The sequence below is a fragment of the Bos grunniens genome, chromosome 5, assembly GCF_055505025.1.
Source record: "Bos grunniens cultivar Pamir isolate PY7600 chromosome 5, Bosgru_T2T1.0, whole genome shotgun sequence".
Classification (NCBI taxonomy): Eukaryota; Metazoa; Chordata; class Mammalia; order Artiodactyla; family Bovidae; genus Bos; species Bos grunniens.
This window is the reverse complement of record NC_141169.1, coordinates 65231334-65254182: the sequence shown is the minus strand read 5'-3', so window position 1 is coordinate 65254182 and position 22849 is coordinate 65231334. Positions and strand designations below refer to the sequence as shown.

The following is a 22849-nucleotide window of genomic DNA, read 5'->3' as shown; positions in this document are numbered from 1 at the left end:
GACTGGACTAAACACGCCATATATGCACTATGCCATACAATCTAGGAGTAGGTTATAAAGAGGCAAATGTCTAAATCACTTAGCTAAAGGAGGGGAGAGCTCTCTCCATACAAGGAGACCTAAGAACAGGGGACTGAAAAAATAAAACAAAAAGAAGTCCAATTAGCGTGTTTGCAGCAACTTCTGCCTTTTACGTTCTGTTTTCTCTATAATCGGTGGTGGGGAGGGGAGAACGAACACAAGTTCTCCATGTAATTTTAAAGGTAAATAATTTTAAAAACTGGTTCTCATTTATCAATGTCTCTAATGATCCTAACTTTTCTAAACCATCTTCTTATTTTCCAAATGTTTTTCTAAATTCTCTCTAGCCTCTTAAATGTTCATAGTTCCAATCAAACTTCACTTTAAAAATACCACTCCAAAAATGAATTTCACAAGTTACTTCCTAGCCTTCTTACTTGCATGAGACGTGAGGAAAAGAGATTTTTGTTTGATGCTCTTGCTCTCTGTCCCAAACCTTAGACAGGTTTTAACTTTATCAGACTCTTACCAAGCAATGCAGATACTAGTTAATTGGACTGGTGACTGAACACTTCTACTGAAATGACATCAGAAATGCTGGTTTCTAAAACTTGGCAAAGTTGCACAAGTCCATTTGAATTATATATTAATTATTTTAGTAAAATACTGGCTGATAACTTATTTGCCGAACTAACCCCCTTATGAAGAAAAGACTTCCCTGGTGGCTCAGACAGTAAAGCGTCTGCCTACAATGCGGGAGACCCAGGTTCGATCCCTGGGTGGGGAAGATCCTCTGGAGAAGGAAATGGCAACCCACGCCAGTATTCTTGCCTGGAGAATCCCATGGATGGAGGAGCCTGGTAGGCTACAGTCCATGGGGTCGCAAAGAGTCGGACACAACTGAGCAACTTCACTTCATTTCATTTTATGAAGAAAAATGACTTTCACATCACTTTACCCTCTCTTTCCTCCCTAATCTCGCTGAATATATAATCAGGTTGGTTACACAGGGCCTGTGGGAATGTTTCAAGCTGTAATTCACAGTTCCTTTGGAAAGTGCCAAAAAGTAACAGTAAGTACACCTTTCCCAATCATTCCATGTCATTTGGACAAAGGAAGTAAGAAATGATGTTATAAGGAAAAAATTTTAAATCAACTTCACAACTTTGAATAATATAAAAGACCTCAGATAAAGACTGAAGTGAATCAAAAAAGTGACCATGTATGTATGGTATTAGGTTCACATTAAAAAAAAAAAAAGCTTGGTCATCAACTTATAAAAATTAAACTTCTGTTTTTCTTTACTAGAATCTCTACACTGGCAAAGAGAGTATAAACTTTTAAATATGAAACCTTTTATGCAATGAGATGTTCTTTCTACAGTAGGGGGGAAAAAAGCTCAAACTAAATTATACTTTTAATAGCAATCCAAACTTTTTTTTCCAGATAATCCATAGAACCAAAATTTTAGTAGCAAAGAACTAAAAGTTTGGCAAAGTATGCGATGAACCAGAAGTTCGGCAAAGTATGCAATGTTTTAAAGCACTTCTGTAACATGAATGCATGACTTTTCATGCATTAGGGATGCTCACACTAAATTATTATCTGCTTTTCTATCTACCTGCTATACACATTAACTTCAATTCAAAAGCAACAACATTTCTGAATAGAAGACTGAGTTACCAAGCATGAAAAAATCACGAGTATGGGCAGTACCCGCTTAATGCTTCCATAAGAAAAAGGCACATACATGTTTGTCATTTTCATTCATATGTTAATTACTCATTTAGGAAGAAGGTATATAGCAACCCAAACTATAGTAAATCAAACCTTCCAGAATAGTACATTTCTGATAAGTAAAAAGAACAATAATCATTTTACTTTATTAATACCAGTATAGGAGTGGATATACTTTAAAAGTACATAATGAAATTCACTAACTCATTAATATGTATTATTGAGCCTTATATACAAATTTTATGACAAACTTCAAACGTACTTTACTTTTTTCTTTTGCTTTACTAATCAAAATCACCATTAAAAGAAAAAAACTGAATATTATACCTGGATCTGAATGGAGGGAGCCTCTAGGGCTCTGTAAACCATTGGTAGGACACTGTTCTTTATCTCGTCAGGAGGAGTTTTGGTTAGTAGCAGATCCATTTTTTGGAGGAAGATTAATAAAATCTGTGTATACAAGGGGAACAATGTATCAAAGTCTAGAATTTTTATTCCACTTTACATATGCCAAAATTTAAAGTTGCTTCAAAAGGATAAGTTATGTGTTTTGACACTTACCATGTTGCTAGCCTGAAGGCATGGAAGACAAAAACATATAAATCAAGTCTCTTATGTTTCTAGAAGTACAATATTTAACATCTGTTCTTGGCTTAAATATTTAAATAAAAGCTAATTTCCTAACTTTCATGTATCTTCAGTAATACATCACTCACCCACAAGTACCAACTATCTAGAAAGCTACTGGGTAAAAAATAAAAGTCTGGGGGCAGCAAAGTCAGACCTTGCAAAGAAGTAAATTACATCACTTGGCTTCTATGAAGTTCAAAACAAGAAAAGGTACAGAAATGAAAAGGACTGTCAGGAAAAATTCTAGAAAGAAACATTTTCAGTTGTCCCTGATCATTTGTCTGCCACCACATAGTGATAGGAATAAACCATCCCTTCTATTTATGCAGACTAGTTTTGTCAAGGCTCAGTTAAAATTTTTCAGAAGGGATTTTTAGCTAGACTAGTAAGGGGGAAAAAATGCAAAGAATGAAGGCAAGTAAGTGCTCAGATGATAGATTCTTTAGGCTCCTATATGATGCACAGCTTGGTGGACATGAGACTTCACTGCTTTTTTTCCAGACACCTTGACCATGTTTGGAGAACTCTGCTTCAAACCCTACAGTTCCCTCACCTGCCCCTTTCTTAGGCAAAGGAACTCTTGCCTTACTACCACAGACTTCCTTCTGTTTCCCTCCCTTCAAGGGAAGGACCACAAACAGCCTGTCATTAAACCGTTAAATTAGGTAATCAACAGTTTACCAATAAGTTACTGCCATGTAGTATCAGAAACTTAGTAATATTTCCCACGTGCTAGAAAATTTCAATTAATTTCAACAACTCCTTTCACTTCAGAAATGATGAAAATAGAAGCTGTAAGAGAGTAATAACTTGTCCAAGGAAATGAAGGTGGCCAGATTCTAACTGAAGTATGGGACCCTACTGCTCCCTTAAATCCAAGTCCACCTTGAATCTGGGGGATAAATATTTTAATAGAGTCTATATCAGATTCTAATTTAAATTTTCTCTTAACAACACACATATTACTTCCATGGTGCTAGAAGCATTTTCCCTCTTCTAGTGAAACTATTTATTAGCAATAAAATAAAGGGAACAACTGGCACAAACCATCTACAAATAAAAGATTCAATAACAAAGCTGAAAAACAGAAATATTTAAAAGTGCAGGAGAAAAATAAATATTTTACTAAATCTGTAACATTCAGTAAGGTCAATGGGAACAATATAACACATGTAAAATCTCACTACAATTTGTTTTTTGAGACAGTAACTTGTTGAGAACTATAGACATTCACTTGCAAAGTTCAACTATAACTTTAGGAATGGTTCATTTCAAGCATATGAAAAATAGCTTCTGACTAATGGAAAAGCAAGTCTTTCACATTTACCTCAATTTTTAAAAAGCCAGATATCCATTCCTTTTGTTTTCAGTAATAGTTATCATTGATTAAGACCACTGAATAACCGCAGATAAACAGGAAAAAATAACTACATACATACCTGGATTGGCTCCTGCTGTTTAAAGACAGGCCCAAGTTCAGGTAGAATTAACTTAACATATTCTTCTTTGGTACATTCTTCAGCAATGAGTAGAACATTGGGCAAAACAAAAGGTACCATGTCAGGGTTTACAAATTCTGAAGTCAAACAAGGCAAAATTCTCTGCACAATCACACGCTGAAAAGCAAAAATGTTTTCTTAAAATTAATCTTTATATCAGGTTTTTGTATTAACATTGAAGTTAAGCATCTAACACCCCCAATCCCTTTGGGTAAAGTGACTATATAATTGATAGTTGAAACTGGGACACTTTTGAGAATAAAATATTACTACTGCTAACTATGCCAGGACAAAAGACATAACCTGGGAACATTACAGAGAAAGGGGGACATATGGTCACTCTTTAGGAAAACTTTCCTAATTAGTCTTCATTAATATAGTTCTCCTCTTAATTTCTTCATTACTTATGACTTATATCCCATATTGTAAATTATAGTTTCGTGCACGTTAACTCCATCTACATTTACTAAAAGGGCCTTGAAAACAAGGACAATATTTTGTTTCCCATTTATTCTCCAGGGCGTCTAGGTAAAGGGCTAGACAAACAGTATATAACCAATGAATATCTGATAGATTAAACAATGGAATTATTTTTACAAAAGAATTAGCTAGTTTTCCAGACAGTGGCTTTTTCAGCATTCATTAATATTTTTAGACTACATTATCCTCACAATTTACTAAGCCAGGAAGGGAGAGTAGAAGAACTGGAGAGACGAGTATCATACCGAAGTAACCTCTTAATTGCTAGTGAGACAGTGATTTCCACAACAGTTTACAACTTCTCTTCTGATGTTTAATGTCCAAGTGCTGACAGAATGTGGTCCACTGGAGAAGGGAATGGCAAACCACTTCAGTATTCTTGCCTTGAGAAGCCCATGAACAGTATGAAAAGGCAAAAAGACAGGACACTGAAAGATGAACTCCCCAGGTTGGTAGGTGTCCAATATGCTACTGGAGACCAGTGGAGAAATAACTCCAGAAAGAATGAAGGGATGGAGCCAAAGGAAAAGCAACACCCAGTGTGGATATGACTGGTGATGGAAGCAAGGTCTGATGCTGTAAAAAGCAATAATGCATTGGAACCTGGAATGTTAGGTCCATGAATCAAGGCAAATTGGAAGTGGTCAAACAGGAGATGGCAAGAGCAAACGTCAACATTCTAGGAATCAGTGAACTAAGATGGACTGGAATGGGTGAATTTAACTCAGATGACCATTATACCTACTACTGAGGGCAGAAATCCCTTAGAAGAAATGGAGTAGCCACCGTAGTCAACAAAAGAGTCCGAAATGCAGTATTCAGATGCATCCCAAAATCAACAGAATGAACTCTGTTCGTTTCCAAGGCAAACCAGTCAATATCATGGTAATCCAAGTCTATGCCCCAACCAGTAACGCTGAAGAAGCTGAAGTTCAATGGTTCTATAAAGACCTACAAGACCTTTTAGAACTAACACCCAAAAAAGATGTCCTTTTCATTATAGGGGACTGGAATACAAAAGTAGGAAGTCAAGAAATACCTTGAGTAACAAGCAAATTTGGCCTTGGAATACAAAATGAAGCAGGGCAATGACTAATAGAGTTTTGCCAAAGAACGCACTGTTCATAGCAAACACCTTCTTCCAACAACACAAGAGAAGACTCTATACATGGACATCACCAGATGGTCAACATCGAAATCAGATTGATTATATTCTTTGCAGCCAAAGATGGAGAAACTCTATACAGTCAGCAAAAACAAGACCAGGAACTGACTGTGACTCAGATCATGAACTCCTTATTGCCAAATTCAGACTTAAATTGAAGCAAGTGGGGAAAACCACTAGACCATTCAGGTATGACCTAAATCAAATCCCTTACAATTATACAGTGGAAGTGAGAAATAGATTTAAAGGACTAGATCTGATAGAGTGCCTGATGAACTATGGACAGAGGTTCGTGACACTGTACAGGAGACAGGGATCAAGACTATCCCCAAGAAAAAGAAATGCAAAAAAGCAAAATGGCTGTCTGAGGAGGCCTTACAAATAGCTGTGAAAAGAAGAGAAGCCAAAAACAAAGGAGGAAAGGAAAGATATAAGCATCTGAATGCAGAGTTCCAAAGAATAGCAAGGAGAGATACGAAAGCCTTCCTCAGCGATCAATGCAAAGAAATAGAGGAAAACAATAGAATGGGAAAGACTAGCAAGAAAATTAGAGTTACCAAGGGAACATTTCATGCAAAGATGGGCACAATAAAGGACAGAAATGGTATGGACCTAACAGAAGCAGAAGATATTAAAAAGAGGTGGCAAGAATACACAGAAGAACTGTACAAAAAAGATCTTCACGACCCAGATAATCATGATGGTGTGCTCACTCACCTAGAGCCACACATCCTGAAATGTGAAGCCAAGTGGGCCTTAGGAAGTATCACTATGAACAAAGCTAATGGAGGTGATGGAATTCCAGTTGAGCTATTCCAAATCCTAAAAGATGATGCTGTAAAAGTGCTGCACTCAATATGCCAGCAAATTTGGAAAACTCAGCAGTTGCCATGGGACTGGAAAAGGTCAGTGTTTATTCCAATCCCAAAGAAAGGCAATGTCAAAGAATGCTCAAACTACTGCACAACTGCACTCACCTCACACGCTACTAAAGTAATGCTCAAAATCTCCAAGCCAGGCTTCAGCAATATGTGAACCGTGAACTTCCAGATGTTCAAGCTGGTTTTAGAAAAGGCAGAGGAACCAGAGATCAAATTGCCAATATCTGCTGGATCGTGGAAAAAGCAAGAAAGTTCCAGAAAAACATCTATTTCTGCTTTATTGACTATGCCAAAGCCTTTGACTGTGTGGATCACAATAAACTGTGGAAAATTCTTCCAGAGATGGGAATACCAGACCACCTGACCTACCTCGTGAGAAACCTGTATGCAGGTCAGGAAGCAACAGTTAGAACTGGACATGGAACAGACCGGTTCCAAATAGAAAAAGGAACACGTCAAGGCTGTACACTGTCACCCTGCTTATTTAACTTCTATGCAGAGTACATCGTGAGAAACGCTGGGCTGGAAGAAACACAAGCTGGAATCAAGATTGCCGGGAGAAATATCAATAACCTCAGATATGCAGATGACACCACCCTTATGGCAGAAAGAGAAGAAGAACTAAAGAGCCTCTTGATGAAAGTAAAAGAGGAGAGTGAAAAAGTTGGCTTAAAGCTCAACATTCAGAAAACGAAGATCATGGCATCCGGTCCCATCACTTCATGGGAAATAGATGGGGAAACAGTGGAAACAGTGGCTGACTTTATTTTTTTGGGCTGCAAAATCACTAGATGGTGCTTGCCGCCATGAAATTAAAAGACGCTTACTCCTTGAAAGGAAAGTTATGACCAACCTAGACAGCATATGGAAAAGCAGAGACATTACTTTGTCAACAAAGGTCTGTCTAGTCAAAGCTATGGTTTTTCCAGTAGTCATGTATGGATATGAGAATTGAACTATAAAGAAAGCTGAGCTCAGAAGAATTGATGCTTTTGAACTGTGGTGTTGGAGAAGACTCTTGAGAGTCCCTTGGACTGCAAGGAGATCCAACCAACTAAAGGAGATCAGTCCTGGGTGTTCATTGGAAGGACTGATGTTGAAGCTGAAACTCTAATATTTTGGCTATCTGATGCGAAGAGCTGACCCATTTGAAAAGACCCTGATGTTGGGAAAGACTGAAAGCAGGAGAAGGGGATGACAGAGGATGAGATGGTTAGATGGCATCATCAACTCAACAGACATGAGTCTGGGTAGACTCCAGTAGTTGGTGATGGACAGGAAGGCCTGGCGTGCTGCGGTTCATGGAGTCGCAAAGAATCGGACACTACTGAGCGACTCAACTGAACTGAACCCTTCTAATTTTTTTATCCTATTTAATTATTTTTCCACCATGTAAAAAAGATCCACTAAACTTTTATGACTTCAGTCGGTAGCCTTTTAGACATTTATGTATCCTTGGCAAAAGTTATATTTTGGGGGCAAGTGTTATTATAGTGAAGTCAAAGTAAATTTTAAATGCTTAACTCCTGACTACAATAACAGACTGATCAACAACAAACCTTAGGCTTCCCTGGTGGCTCCAGTGGAAAAGAACCCACCTACCAAGGTAGGAGATACGAGTTCGATCCCTGATACAGAAAGATCCCACATGCCACAGAGCAACTAAGGCCGTGCACCACATCTATTGAGCCTGTGCTCTGCAACAAGAGAAGCCACCGGAATGGGAAACCTGTGCATCACAGTTAGAGAGTAGCCCCTGCTTGCTACAACTAGAGAAAAGCCCATGTAGCAACAAAGACCTAGCACAGCCAAAAATACATACATGCAACTCCCCTCTCTGCAACCAAGTGGAAGACAGCATATAATGGAACATGGAGAAGGGACCATTTGTTTAAAAAAACAACAACAAACCTTAGGCAGTTTTGGCAGAACCTTTGGCAGTCCTTTGAAAAACTGTGATTTCTGAAGGTTATCTCTTTGGAATAAGGTATCAAAATATTGCAGTGTTACTGCACCAACATCATCAAAGAAGGGAATCTAAAAACAGAAAAGTAAAATTATTTTGATAAATATTGAAATACTTCTCATATGTGAAACTGACACAGTATGGTGAAAAAAATACTCAGAAACATTTAGCAAAATGCTTAAGACAACTTAATAAAAATTCTTTTTTTTTATTTTATTATTTTTTTTAATAAAAATTCTAATTGTAAAAATCAGAATAAGAAATAATAAACTACTTCTCTTTTTGAAGTCAATTTTTCAGAATCAAAATCTGTGAACTGGCTACACAATAACATTTACTTTACATAACTAGTAAAATATTGAAACATTAACTAAAATATCTTGAGGCCATAAACAGTACCATTTATTAAAATCCATGCTTATATGAGTTAATTAAGACGGTTATAAACTCTCAGCATGTCTAGAACTTCTGCATGCCCAATTATAACTATTATGTCTCTTTATTTGAAATCTTAACTTTATATCAGGGCACTTATATCATAAATTGTTTAATTCCTTAAGATTAAAGGACACTGAATATTTAATACACTCACGAACATAGACGTTATCTGGGGACTATATATTAAATCTTCAGAAGCATTTAATCAATTTGAACTCATTTTTTGTCCCTCCATCTAAGGCAGGAATTAATACATACTCACCTTTGTCATTTGATCTGCATCTGGTCTTACAGTTGGAGTTACATTTAACAGTAGTTTTACATGTTCACGGACTTCCTCAGGTATATTTGTAAGTGAACTAGATCCTAAACGACTCAACTGTTCAAGAGTAATAATGTTAAATATGAATATAAAATATTCAAAAAATATACATTTATATTGTGAACAGTCCATTTAAATCTTTTTGAAATTTACTAAATGTATTTTTAGATTGAACAAACTGCTGTTGCAAGATAACTAAAACATGTCTTTTAAAACCTGAAATTGCCTCTATTCCTAAAGCAAAATGCCCAGTATTTTAGGCCATATTTCATTTTTCACTCTAGTGAATAAATGCCATGATTAAAGTTGTAGTAACAAATATTAATCCTAAGAATTACTTTTGTTAAGTTGACTTTATGAAAACAAAATATGAGACACTCCTCCCAGTTTGGAGAATTTTCTGAACATATTTTAGGAAAAAATACTAAGAAACACTTAATATATTTTTAATGCAAGCAAATATTTAAAGGCAAATACCTGATCCAATTGTCTGCTGAAACTCTTGTAAATATCTTGCTTGTTAACTTCAAATACAGGTTTCCCTTTATTAAATACAGCATACATGACAGTTCCTAAAGAGTACATATCACTGGCTGTTTCACAGGTCACAGAAAGTATATATTCAGGAGCCAAATATTCAGGATTTGGAAGACACAATGATGGTAAATTTGGGTCCCATTCTTTACATGGAAACTTGGGCTATAAAAGGATAGAAAAATGAACACATGGATTAAATATGTCAAATTAAAGCAGACCACTGTCAAGTACTAACAATTGAGTTTTAAATTCATACTCAGTCATGCAAGTAAAAATGTCACCACCACTTTCAATTTTAAATTTCCCCAAATCCCAAAACTACAACATGCATGAAACAAGCTAAGAGATAGAATAAGAACTCTTATAACTTTGAGATTATTGGCACTCTCTTCCAGAAAACAAATTATCAGTATACTATATGATGCATTTTGAATGTGAGAAGGTATGGCCTATGTTTTCTGATATAGGCTTCAAACTTATGAGCTCAAGTAGATTATAGTTGTTTGAAACCTTGTTCTTTCACTAATGAGCTATGTGATTTAATTAATAGGTTCAAAAAGCTGTATGGAAAACAGGCCCAGCACAATGCCTGACCCATAGTATATCTCAACCAATACTAATTCTTTCTGCTTCCCCTAAAAATGTTTACTTATGTTACAAATATATCTTAGGTCAAATCATGGTTTCTTTAACAACTACATAGTAAAAACTTGAAATACTGCAGTGTTTTCCTAAGGATAAATAGGTAGGTTTCATAATCACTAAGTAACAGGTGCTTTTTAGCCAGAAAAACTGGGTTCAAATCTTAGCTCTACTGCTTACCACCTGCCTAAACTTAAAGCAGGTTAGTTCATTCTATGAGTTTAACTTGCTCATCTGTATTATTCCTATACCTCACTGAGTTGTTGCAAGGATAATAAGTAAATACACAGGTAGTGTTTAGAAAGAGCTTCAGTAAACATTAGCCATGACTGTCACTGATATTGTTGCTATCATGCTCCCTAAACAAGATTCTGTGGTTCAATAAGTTGGGGAAACATTGCTAAATTCACAATGTTTGTTCCTGTACCTGACATTCTGAGGGGGAAAAAACCTACCTAACCCAAAAGTGCTCAAATTTGCTTCACTCTAGCACTTTCTTCTCAAGTAACATTAGTGTGGAATTAGTGTACTAAATATTTGTAGGTACAATGAACATTAGAAATTTTCTATAAAGCTATAAATTTAAACACACCATTGTACCACAAAGCCTATGTATACACATTTATCAGACTCCCCAGGTGACACCAGTGGTAAAGAATCTGCCTGCCAGTGTAGGAGACGTAAGAGACGCAAGTTAGATCCCTGGGTCGGGGAGATCCCCTGGAGGAGGAAATGGCAACCCACTCCAGTATTCTTTTCTGAAAAATCCCATGGATGGAGGAGCCTGGCACACTGTAGTCCATGGGGTCACAAAGAGTTAGACACGACTAAGCAACTAAGCACAGGCTTCTCTGTCCTCTACTATCTATCTACTCTCAAACTCACGTCCACTGAGTTGGTGATACCATCCAATCATCTCATCATTAGACATATAAATTCTCTAATTTATTTCAGATGCAATTCAAAAATTTTCAGAGCTTTAAAAAAAATTAGAAGAATAAAACCTTTATTACCTCTTGTTCAGAAGGATTGGTTGATGATACACAAAAATCAAAGCCCATTATTTTCCAGGCTCCACTTTTATTCAAAATTATATTTTCAGGTGTAATATTTCCATGAACCATTTTCACACTGCTGTGCAAAAATGACAATCCTTCAGAAACCTGTAAATGGGAATAAAAGATATTTTTACATTCAAGTACATTAATAAATGTCTCATACTAATCACATTCAAGTACATTAATAAATGTCTCATACTAATCAAATTTGCTGCTTCTCCCAATAAAAATTTTTACATGTCAGGTTATTAAATTTCATAAATGCAAAAGTGTAGAGAAAGTTGCCAGAGCATTCTAAGCATGAGCAAGAAAAACTCCCAAAACAGAGAGCAACTACTTATTTAAGTTCCTTTCTACATACACAAAAGTAAAAGAAAAGACTTTGTGTCCCAAATTTATTCAGTTCCTGAGTTTGAAAAGTGAGAGAATCTGGTTTCTGAGTTAACAGTAAATATCAAGAAATACCTTTGTAAATTTGATTCTAATTCTTAATATTTTTTATACTTACACTCCACATTGAAATTAAGTTTTTCTTAGTATTGTGCTCAGTTTTCAAACTGATGTTCACTCATTCTTACTTTGGATTAATATTTGATAATTTTATATATGTGCCTGAGATCACCATGGTATTTGTTAACAAAAAGCGAAGACTGGATTTGAAAGGACCAACCATATCAAGTTTTGGAAACATGTGAAAAAATATGTAACTTTTATATACTGCAATGGGAATGCAAAATGGTATTACCATTTTTGAAACAATTTTTAATTTTCTTAGAAGATGAACTACATACATACTGTTTGATTTAGTCACCCCACTCCCTGGTAATTAACCAAGAGAAGTGAAATTAAATGTCCATCAAGAACATGTACATGAATGTTCATAGCAGCTTTATTCACATTTGCCCAAAACTGTAAACAACCCAAATGACTGTCAATGAGCGAATGGACAAGCAAACTACGGTATAGCTATTCTACAGACTACTACTCAGCAATAAAGAGAAGTACTGATACGCACAACTATATGAATGAATATCAAAATAATTTGATTGATTGAAAGAAGCCCAGCTAAAAACACAGTACATACTGTATGATTTCATTTAGAAAATTCTAGAAAATACAAACTGATTCATAGTGACAGAAAGCAGGTCAGTGGTTTCCTGAGATGAGAGACAGAAAGGTAGCAAGGAGGAAGAGGTAAGGGTTACAATAGGTATGAGGACACTCTGGAGGGTCATGGATACGTACATTATTTTGACTGCAGTGATGGTTCTACCTGGGAACTTAATAACTGTGTATTTTTAAATATGTGAAGTTTACTGTATGCTAATTAATTATACCTTAATAAAGCTGTTAAAAATAATGAACAAAATTATCTCTGTCCCCCAAAACAAAGAATCTACTGTATAAATTTAGTGTATAAAGCTGAAGATATTTTGGTAAGTAGGGGAAGGAAATCAGCAAAAGTGAAATGGACTTATGAGATGCATTCTGAAGGTTTAAAACTCAAAAAAATAAAAAAGGAACCACACACCCACCAATCAACAAGCGCTCTTCTCCAAAGGTTACTAATGTTATGTTTCATACATTAAAAATACAATTTAAACCTAACAATAAACTGTAGAGAAATTCTAGAACATAAAAATGATTTTTAAATTACTAAAAAGATGCAAAGGTTTACATAAAGCAGTTTATATGGCTAAATTTGAAATCGCTATAAAAATACTTTTGAAGGAAAATATTCCATCCATGTGATGAATAAAAATACATACCTGAAGCAAACCATATTTGGTTTCTACATCATAAAGTTTATAATCCTTAATGTCTGGAGACACAGGGGAAGGTAGATTTTCCCAGTTACCCAGAACATTGGCTAAACTGGCAAAAACTGGTTCCGTGCAAAATGCCAAGCAGTCCCTGTTTTAAAAAAAGAAAAATATGAGTGGTCCTATTTAACTATCAAGAAGGTAGACAAGTTTAGATTTATTTTCACCATTACTATAACATACTTAGACTAACAAAGTCAGGAAGCTCTGTATATGAATTATACTGGATAATTACCACTGTGCTTTTTGAATAATTGATATTCTTTATGGAAAACCAATACATTAATTTAGAATACTGTTATATTACCCTTATTTCTAAGGCTATAATTTTCAGAATATGTTCACAGGAAACTATAGACTTCCCAGATGCCTCTGGAGCAAGAGTCATCAGGACATTGCTCGAGTTCACACAAGCCGGCCACATTTCTTTTTTCACTGTTAAGAACAAACATCTGGATGTTGGGGGAGGGGGGCGGGGGCGGTCCCTGAATTATGTCACTTGAGACCTTTGTGAGTTGTTGGAGCCCTGGGAGGGCACATTATTTTTGCATCTTTCGGACTGTCTTTTGCACCTAGAAACAATGTGAATACCTTTTTGTTCTTGCTTTGGGAAACATGGTATCCCGTGGGGCCTCCTCTGGTACTTGGCAAGCTCTGGTACTTATCCTCCATAACACATTGCTAGGAGAGGTGCGCATGCTGAGTGCTGGTCAGGGGCTAAGGGGTGTCCTGTTTCTGGGTGGTGAGTGGGTGGGAGTGTCCAGAAGTCTCTGGCGTAGGCATGGGTCAGCAGTGGCCTGCTGCAGGGTTGGGAGCACTGAGTGTAGCAGTGCCTGCATGGGACCTTTAGAAGAAAGTCACCTTTATCTTTATCTTCTACCTCCACCATAGTTTGAAACTGAAACTGAAGCTGAAGTCGCTCAGTCCTATCCCACTCTTTGCGGCCACCATAGTTTGGCCCCAGATAAATAACAGAGAGGGAACACAGCCCCACCCAAAACAGAAAATCGGATTAAAGATTTACTAAGAATGGCCCTGCCCATGAAAACAAGACTCAGTTTTCCCCCTCAGTCAGTCTATCCCATTAGGAAGCTTCCATAAGCCTCTTATCCTTCTCCATCAGTGGGCAGACAGACTGAAAACCACAACCACAGAAAACTAACCAATCTGATGACATGGACCACAGCCTTGTCTAACTCAATGAAACTATGAGTCATGCCTTGAAGGACCACCCAAGATGGACGGGTGATGGTGGAGAGTTCTGACAAAATGTGGTCCACTGGAGAAGGGAATGGCAAACGACTTCAGTATTCTTGCCTTGAGAACCCCATGAACAGTATGAAAAGGCAAAAAGACAGGACACTGAAAGATAAACTCCCCAGGTCGGTAGGTGCCCAATATACTACTGGAGGTCAGTGGAGAAATAACTCCAGAAAGAATGAAGGGATGGAGCCAAAGCAAAAACACCCAGTTGTAGATGTGACTGGCAATGCTGTAAAGAGCAATATTGCATAGGAACCTGGAATGTTAGGTCCATGAATCAAGGCAAATTAGAACTGGTCAAACAGGAGATGACAAGGGTGAACATCGACATTTTAGGAATCAGCAAACTAAAATGGACTGGAATGGGTGAATTTAACTCAGATGACCGTTATATCTAATACTGTGGGCAAGAATTCCTTAGAAAAAAATGGAGTAGCCATCATAATCAACAAAAGAGTCCGAAATGCAATACTTGGATGCAATACCAAAAATGACAGAATGAGCTCTGTTCACTTCCAAGGCAAACAATTCAATATCACAGTAATCCCAGTCTATGCCTTGACCACTAATGCTGAAGAAGCTGAAAACTTGAACGGTTCTACGAAGACATACAAGACCTTCTAGAACTAACACCCAAAAAAGATGTCCTTTTCATTATAGGGGACTGGAATGCAAAAGTAGGAAGTCAAGAAACACCTGGAGTAACAAGCAAATTTGGCCTTGGAGTAAGGAATGAAGCAGGGCAAAGGCTAATAGAGTTTTGCCAAGAGAACACACTGGTCATAGCAAACACCCTCTTCCAACAACACAAGAGAAGACTCTACACATGGACATCACCAGATGGTCAATACTGAAATCAGATTGATTATATTCTTTGCAGCCAAAGATAGAGAAGCTCTACACAGTCAGCAAAAACAAGACCAGAAGCTGAGTGTGGCTCAAATCATGAACTCCTTAGTGCCAAATTCAGACTTAAATTGAAGAAAGTGGGGAAAACCACTAGACCATTCAGGTATGACCTAAATCAAATCCCTTATGATTATACAGTGGAAGTGAGAGTCAAGGGATTAGATCAGATAGACAGAGTGCCTGATGAACTATGGACAGAGGTTCGTGACTCTGTACGAAAGGCAGGGATCAAGACCATCCCCAAAAAAGAAATGCAAAAAAGCAAAATGGCTGATTGAGGTGGCCTTACAAACAGCTGTGAAAAGAAGAGAAGTTAAAGGCAAAGGATAAAAAGAAAGATATTCCCATTTGAATGCACAGTTCCAAAGAACAGCAAGGAGAGATATAAGAAAGTCTTCCTCAGTAATCAATGCAAAGAAATACAGAAAAACAATAGAATGGTAAAGACTAGAGATCTCTTCAAGAAAATTAGAGATACCAAGGGAACATTTCATGCAAAGATTGGCACAATAAAGGACAGAAATGGTATGGACCTAACAGAAGCAGAAGATAGTAAGAAGAGGTGGCAAGAATACACAGAAGAACTATGCAAAAAAGATCTTCATGACTCAGATAACCATGATAGTGTGATCACTCACCTAGAGCCAGACATCCTGGAATGTCAAATGGGCCTTAGGAACCATCACTATGAACAAAGCTAGTAGAGGTGATAGAATTCCAGTTGAGCTAGTTCAAATCCTAAAAAATGATGCTGTAAAAGTGCTGCACTCAATATGTCAGCAAATTTGGAAACCTCAGCAGTTGCCATGGGACTGGAAAAGGTCAATGTTCATTCCAATCCCAAAGAAAGGCAATGCCAAACAATGCTCAAACTACCACACAATTGCACTCATCTCACACGCTAGAAATGTTCAAAATTCTCCAAGCCAGGCTTAAACAGTATGTGAACTGAGAACTTCCAGATGTTCAAGCTGGTTTTACAAAAGGTAGAGGAACCAGAGATCAAATTGCCAACATCCGATGGATTATCAAAACAGCAAGAGAGTTCCAGAAAAACATCTACTTGTGCTTTATCAAGTACGCCAAAACCTTTGATTGTGTGGATCACAATAAACTGTGGAAAATTCTGAAAGAGACAGGAATACTAGACCACCTGACCTGCCTCCAGAGAGATCTGTATGCAGCTCAGGAAGCAACAGTTAGAACTGGACATGGAACAACGACTGATTCCAAATAAGAAAAGGAGTACATCAAGGCTGTATATTGTCACCTTGCTTACTTAACTTATATGCAGAGTACATCATGAGAAACAGTGGGCTGGATGAAGCCCAAGCTGGAATCAAGATTGCCGGGAGAAATATCAATAACCTCAGATGTGCAGATGACCCCACTTTTATGACAGAAAGCAAAGAAGAACTCAAGGGCCTCTTAATGAAAGTGAAAGAGGAGAATGAAAAAGTTGGCTTAAAGCTCAACATTCAGAAAACTAAGATCATGGCACCTGGGCCCATCACTCCATGGCAAATAGATGGGGAAACAATGGAAACACTGACAGACTTTATTTCTGGGGGCTCCATAATCACTGCAGATGGTGATTGCAGCCATGAAATTAAAAGACGCTTGCTCCTTGGAAGAAAAGTTATGACCAACCTAGACAGCAGAGACATTACTTTGCCAACCAAGGTCTGTCTAGTCAAAGCTACGGTTTTTCCAGTAGTCATGTATGGATATGAGAGTTGTACTATAAAGAAAGCTGAGCACTGAAGAATTGATGCTTTTGACTTGTGGTGTTGGAGAAGGCTCTTGAGAGTCCCTTGGACTGCAAGGAGATCCAAACAGTCCATCCTAAAGGAAATCAGTCCTGAATATTTATTGGAAAGACTGATGCTGAAGCTGAAACTCCATACTTCCACCGCCTACCTGATTGGAAGAACTGACTCATTTGAATAGACCCTAATGCTGGGAAAGATTGAAGGCGGGAGAAGGGGACATTGAGGATGAGGTGGTTGGATGGCATCAACAACTCAATGGACACAAGTCTGAGTAGACTCCGGGAGTTGGTGATGGACAAGGAGGCCTGGCATGCTACAGTCCACTGGGTCGCAAAGAGTTGGACATGACTGAGCGACTGAACTGAGCTGAACTGACTGGAAATGACTATGGAGCCCATGTGCAGAGAATCAACAAGGCTCCCCCAGGTTGCCGAGGGGCCAGGAGATACGATGTTCTGTTCAGAGCACGGCCCATGGACACACCTGGAGCTGAGGGAGCTCACTAGGAGGTCCGTGTGGAAGATTTCAGGGCCAGGCAGTTAGGTTCAGATGCTGGTCGGAGTGACTGGCCTCATGACAACCTCAATCTCAGAGCAGCTTTGTTTTTATCTGTCATTTTTAAAGGTGTCACAAGTTTCCAATTTTTAAAATTAGCATTCTTGATTTTTTTGTATTGCTTTGGGCATACTGCGTGGCTTGTGGCATCTTAGTTCCCAGACCAGGGATTGAACTTGGGCTGCCAGCATTAGAAGCTCTGAGTCTAACCACTGGATGGCCAGGGAATTCTCTATTGTTTTTTGATTATAAGAATGTTTAGAAATTCAGAAAATGTTCAGTTCAGTTCAGTCACTCAGTCGTGTCCGACTCTTTGCAACCATGAATCGCAGCACGCCAGGCCTCCCTGTCCATCACCAACTCCCGGAGTTCACTCAGACTCACGTCCATCGAGTCAGTGATGCCATCCAGCCATCTCATCCTCTGGCGTCCCCTTCTCCTCTTGCCCCCAATCCCTCCCAGCATCAGAGTCTTTTCCAATGAGTCAACTCTTCCCATGAGGTGGCCAAAGTACTGCAGTTTCAGCTTTAGCATCAGTCCTTCCAAAGAAATCCCAGGGCTGATCTCCTTCAGAATGGACTGGTTGGATCTCCTTGCAGTCCAAGGGACTCTCAAGAGTCTTCTCCAACACCACAGTTCAAAAGCATCAATTCTTCGGCGCTCAGCTTTCTTCACAGTCCAACTCTCACATCCATACATGACCACTGGAAAAACCATAGCCTTGACTAGATGGACCTTTGTTGGCAAAGTAATGTCTCTGCTTTTCAATATGCTATCTAGGTTGGTCATAACTTGTCTTCCAAGGAGTAAGCATCTTTTAATTTCATGGCTGCAGTCACCATCTGCAGTGATTTTGGAGCCCAGAAAAATAAAGTCTGACACTGTTTCCACTGTTTCCCCATCTATTTCCCATGAAGTGATGGGACCAGATGCCATGATGTTCGTTTTCTGAATGTTGAGTTTTAAGCCAACTTTTTCACTCTCCTCTTTCACCTTCATCAAGAGGCTTTTTAGTTCCTCTTCACTTTCTGCCATTCAATAAGCCTTGTAGACTAATGATCAAGAACTCAAGCTCTGAAGACAATACTCAACTTCAAGTCCCAGAATCCTTATTCTTTGTTGGTCTCACTTAGACACTTTGAGTCTCACTTTGTCCATTTGTAAAATGGTGATGCAAGACCACCATGAAGGGTTACCGTGAAGATCAAATGCATGTGAGATACATAACATGCTGACTAAAATATAAGCTCAATAAATGCTTACAATTGCTACTATAATTACCAAGTGTCTGAGACTTCAAGTCCTAACATTTCATGCCTTCGGGCTTAGGCTGTGGTAATGAAGAACTATAAGGCAGCATAGTAACAAAGCTATCCCAAGCCTCTGCACCTAGACAGTGACTGCTAAATGGCAAACATGCCTTCTGAGTAACTTTCTTTTTAACCTTGAACCTATTTTTCAAATGAAAGCATATGCAGAAGTTCAACATGTATAAGAGATAAAGACAGAGCTGCTTAGGTTGAAGGAGGAAGTTACACTGTCCTGCCAGCTTAGTTATCATGAAAGATAATGATCCTGATCTTGCTCTTCACTCCCTCACTAAGCTTATTAACACAGTGGATACCAGGCTTTCCTTCACTGAACTGTACTGGAAGAAAACTGCGCAAATACTCCTAGGGTTTGTCTACAATTTTCAATGATTCCCAGGACTCATTTATTTTAGCAATTCTAATTTTTTTCCTTTGCTGTCTTGTCCTCAGAATCATTCTTGGCCATATCAATATTCATGGTTATTCTTCAAGTTTGAAGGCCTTATTATCTTTCATGAATATTTATTTCCATCATCGTTACAAACAGTTACACCAGAAGCACCATAGCCCATCTCAAGGACCATCTTCCCCAACCACAGGTATTTACTAACCATTCATCTCCTACCTTTTACTACCACCACCTAATCTAGCTTCCCAGTAACTTTATTCAACAAGTCTGAAGTATTCAGTCCTGACAACATTTTACCCCCTTCTTTTTCCCTACTGCCTCAACATCATCCTTACTACCCTTTACTGAGCAAACACTTATTAACCCTGTAGTTACCATCACTGGTTTCTTTTACTCTCTTGCTTCTGTCAGAAGCTGAAGCAACAATACAAAATCCAAGACTTCATAAACTCATCGTCTAAAGACATAATATACTTAACCTTGCTCTTTTATTTTTTAACATTCAAGAATATCCCTTCATAGCCCTCTTATATTAACTCCTCATTCTTTTACCCACTACTCATCTATGATCCATATTCTACCTGAAAAAAAGCAAAGTTCATTTAACATGAATGATCTCATTTCCCTTTACTTTACCTCAGTATATGAGTGATTCATAACTATCCTCCTGAAATTTCCTTTCAGTTCCTTCTATGGGACTTGATTCACATAATGATGTCTTCTCTGCTGGGTTCCTTTCTAGCTTCCAAACTGCCATCCTACTGAAATTACTGAATATCACTAATAACTTCTCCCTAGCCAAATGCAATGGTCCTTCTCAGCCTGTCTTTCCTTTTTATTAGGTGGTCTCCAGTGTTAGGGAGTCCTTTCTTCCCTTATTTGGCTCCCATAACACACTGCCAATTTTTCTCCTGCCATACAACACGTATGGCATTTCTGCTCCAGCTTCTTTCCCTGGCCCTTCTTTCCCCTTTTTAAGTTCTGTCATCACTACTCCGCTCTTTTGACTCATGCTCCTGAAATTCATTTTTTAATGAATTTTAACATAGAGGCATAATTAATGCCTCTATGTTACTAGGGCTTCCCTTGTGGCTCAGCTGGGAATCCACCTGCAATGCGGGAGACTTGGGTTCGATCTCTGGGTTGGGAAGATCCCCTGGAGAAAGGAACAGCTTCCCACTCCAGTATTCTGGACTGGAGAATTCCATGGACTGTATAGTCCATGGGGTCACAAAGAGACACGACTGAGTGACTTTCACTACCACTATGTAATTCACCTCCATAGACATCACCAACTCTGCACTTTTGTCTGGCTTACTGTTCTATAGCATATTTCTTTTGGATGATTCCAGTGTCATTTCCATATTATTAAGTCATTAAAAACTGGAAGTTACTTTTTTCTTCTGTAACGTATTCCTATTTCCATCAATGCTACTGTAATTTTTACACCTAGCCATGAAAATGCCTTAAAGTAACCTCTGAATTATCTCTCTTCATGAATGCCAATAAAGCCCAAGTTCTGCAATATTTAAATCAGTATAAAGGGAGCTGCAGGGTCAGAGATAGTGGCGTAACTGAGGGCTATGTGCTGACATACAAGACCTAGTAAAAAGTTAAACACCCAGAACAGCACTACCTGGAACACACATAAAAACAACCTGTGAACACTGAATCAACGAAAAGGGCACAATGAATTCTAGTAAATTAACAAGAAACACTTCTTTCAGGCAGAGACTTCTCTTGTAGCTTCCACTTGGAGTAATGTAGTCTTGAGCATAGAATAAACACATACAGACTCACGGCAAATGTAGGAAAAATTCTTATTAATACTTCAAAAAGAGATATATACATAGCACATGCAAGTAAATTTTAAAGAATTAATCCATAAGAACTCAACTCTCAAAGTTTATAAAAATTTTTCACTGAAAGTATGTTGCACAGATAGAATGCAAATATAAAGGGTTTTTTTAAAACTATTTTTTTAGGAAGTCTCTAATGTAAGTTTTCATAAAAATTTACCTGGATTCTTCTAAAGGATGCTGGACAGTAAGAAGTCGAGGGTGTCGTAGTCGAGTTAACTGCTGGACTCCTCGTTTTAGAGAATCGATGATTTGATCTTTTTCAAATTTTTGATATTTGTCAATCAGCTTTTTATCAAAGACAAAAACAGCCACTTCCTAGTAAAAGAAATGTGTAATTTTAATCAAGAATATATAAAAGTAATAAAATTTGAGCTATGTGTTATCTACAAATGCATAATGCTATGCAAATTTTAGCACCATTGTAATACTTTTTTGATATCAAAAAGTTGGTTTCTTCACGATTACTAAATTTAAAGATTTTTAAAGGTATAAGATTCAGGCTTCCCAGTTGGTGCAGTGGTAAAGAGTACACCTGCCAATGCAAGAGACACAAGAGACACGGGTTTAATACCTGGGTTGCGAAGATCCTCTGGAGAAGGAAATGACAACCCACTCCAGTATTCTTGCCTGGGAAGTCCCATGGATAGAGGAGGTTGGCGGGCAACAGTCCACGGGGTCTCAAAAGAGTCAGACACAACTTAGTGACTGAACAACAACAAAATGTGATATATGCCTCCAGGAAACTATTTGAGTGAGAGCTTTAAATAGCACTCACATACATACTGCCTTTATAAGTTAGCCTGGCATACACAGACACACACAATATTAGCTCTTTCGATCAGTTTGAGACACAGAACAAACAGGAGCTAAGAACATTATGTAATATTATTTTGAACTAAAAACAAATGACCTACAAGTTCAAGCTTCTACCTCACTATTCATGCATACAATCTTACTTTAGTAAGTGTTCTAACACATTTTAAAATGCATCTAATTTAAATGTGTTTATTTTTTCAAGATATTTTAAGTCTTTAAAAAAAGATGTGACTTCTGAGCTCCTACGGATTCACCTCTCTGAAGGAAGAACACTACAGTTCACAAAGAAAAAGAAACAACACACTATCTGAGGCATCCATTCATTGTCTTAGGTCAAAGATGAAAGATTTCAGATCAGAATAGATTATCAACTATCTTAAAATATTTTCTTTGGTCCAAATAGTTAATTAAAATTAACCAATGTCAACAAAAGTAGTGACTAGTTAACTAAAGTTTAAGCCTCATATTGATTTTCTAAAAGAAAACTTAGCCTGTACCTCAAAACTTTTCAACAGAAGAGATTATCACCTAATCTCTAGTTTGTGTCTTGCTTCTACTACTTCACTATACTACCCACTCTGGTAACACATATCACCTGTATAAAATTCCTATCCTGTCTATGCTTATATAACCATTATAATCCTAAATATGCTACTCTGTAAAAAGACTAAGTCAGTTTCAAAGCTATAAGAGAAATATAGCAGAATAAACTCTAAGCCCAGCAATTATCTACTAGACATTACAAGAGTTATTT

At 37.7% G+C, this 22849-nt stretch overlaps 1 protein-coding gene across 4 annotated transcripts in view; it reads right to left on the bottom strand.

The window, feature by feature from the left end:
* The window catches only part of SCYL2 (SCY1 like pseudokinase 2), a 55720-nt gene that overhangs the window by 14093 nt on the left and 18778 nt on the right, over positions 1-22849 (bottom strand). For all 4 annotated transcript variants that reach the window (XM_086400872.1, XM_086400874.1, XM_086400873.1 and 1 more), the window contains exons 3-10: positions 21437-21594; positions 13146-13290; positions 11332-11481; positions 9617-9838; positions 9080-9196; positions 8325-8450; positions 3828-4004; positions 2086-2208 (exon numbers count right to left, since the gene is read on the bottom strand). In XM_086400872.1, the coding sequence (XP_086256998.1) occupies positions 2086-2208; positions 3828-4004; positions 8325-8450; positions 9080-9196; positions 9617-9838; positions 11332-11481; positions 13146-13290; positions 21437-21594 (1218 nt within the window). The remainder of the gene's footprint in view (positions 1-2085; positions 2209-3827; positions 4005-8324; positions 8451-9079; positions 9197-9616; positions 9839-11331; positions 11482-13145; positions 13291-21436; positions 21595-22849) is intronic.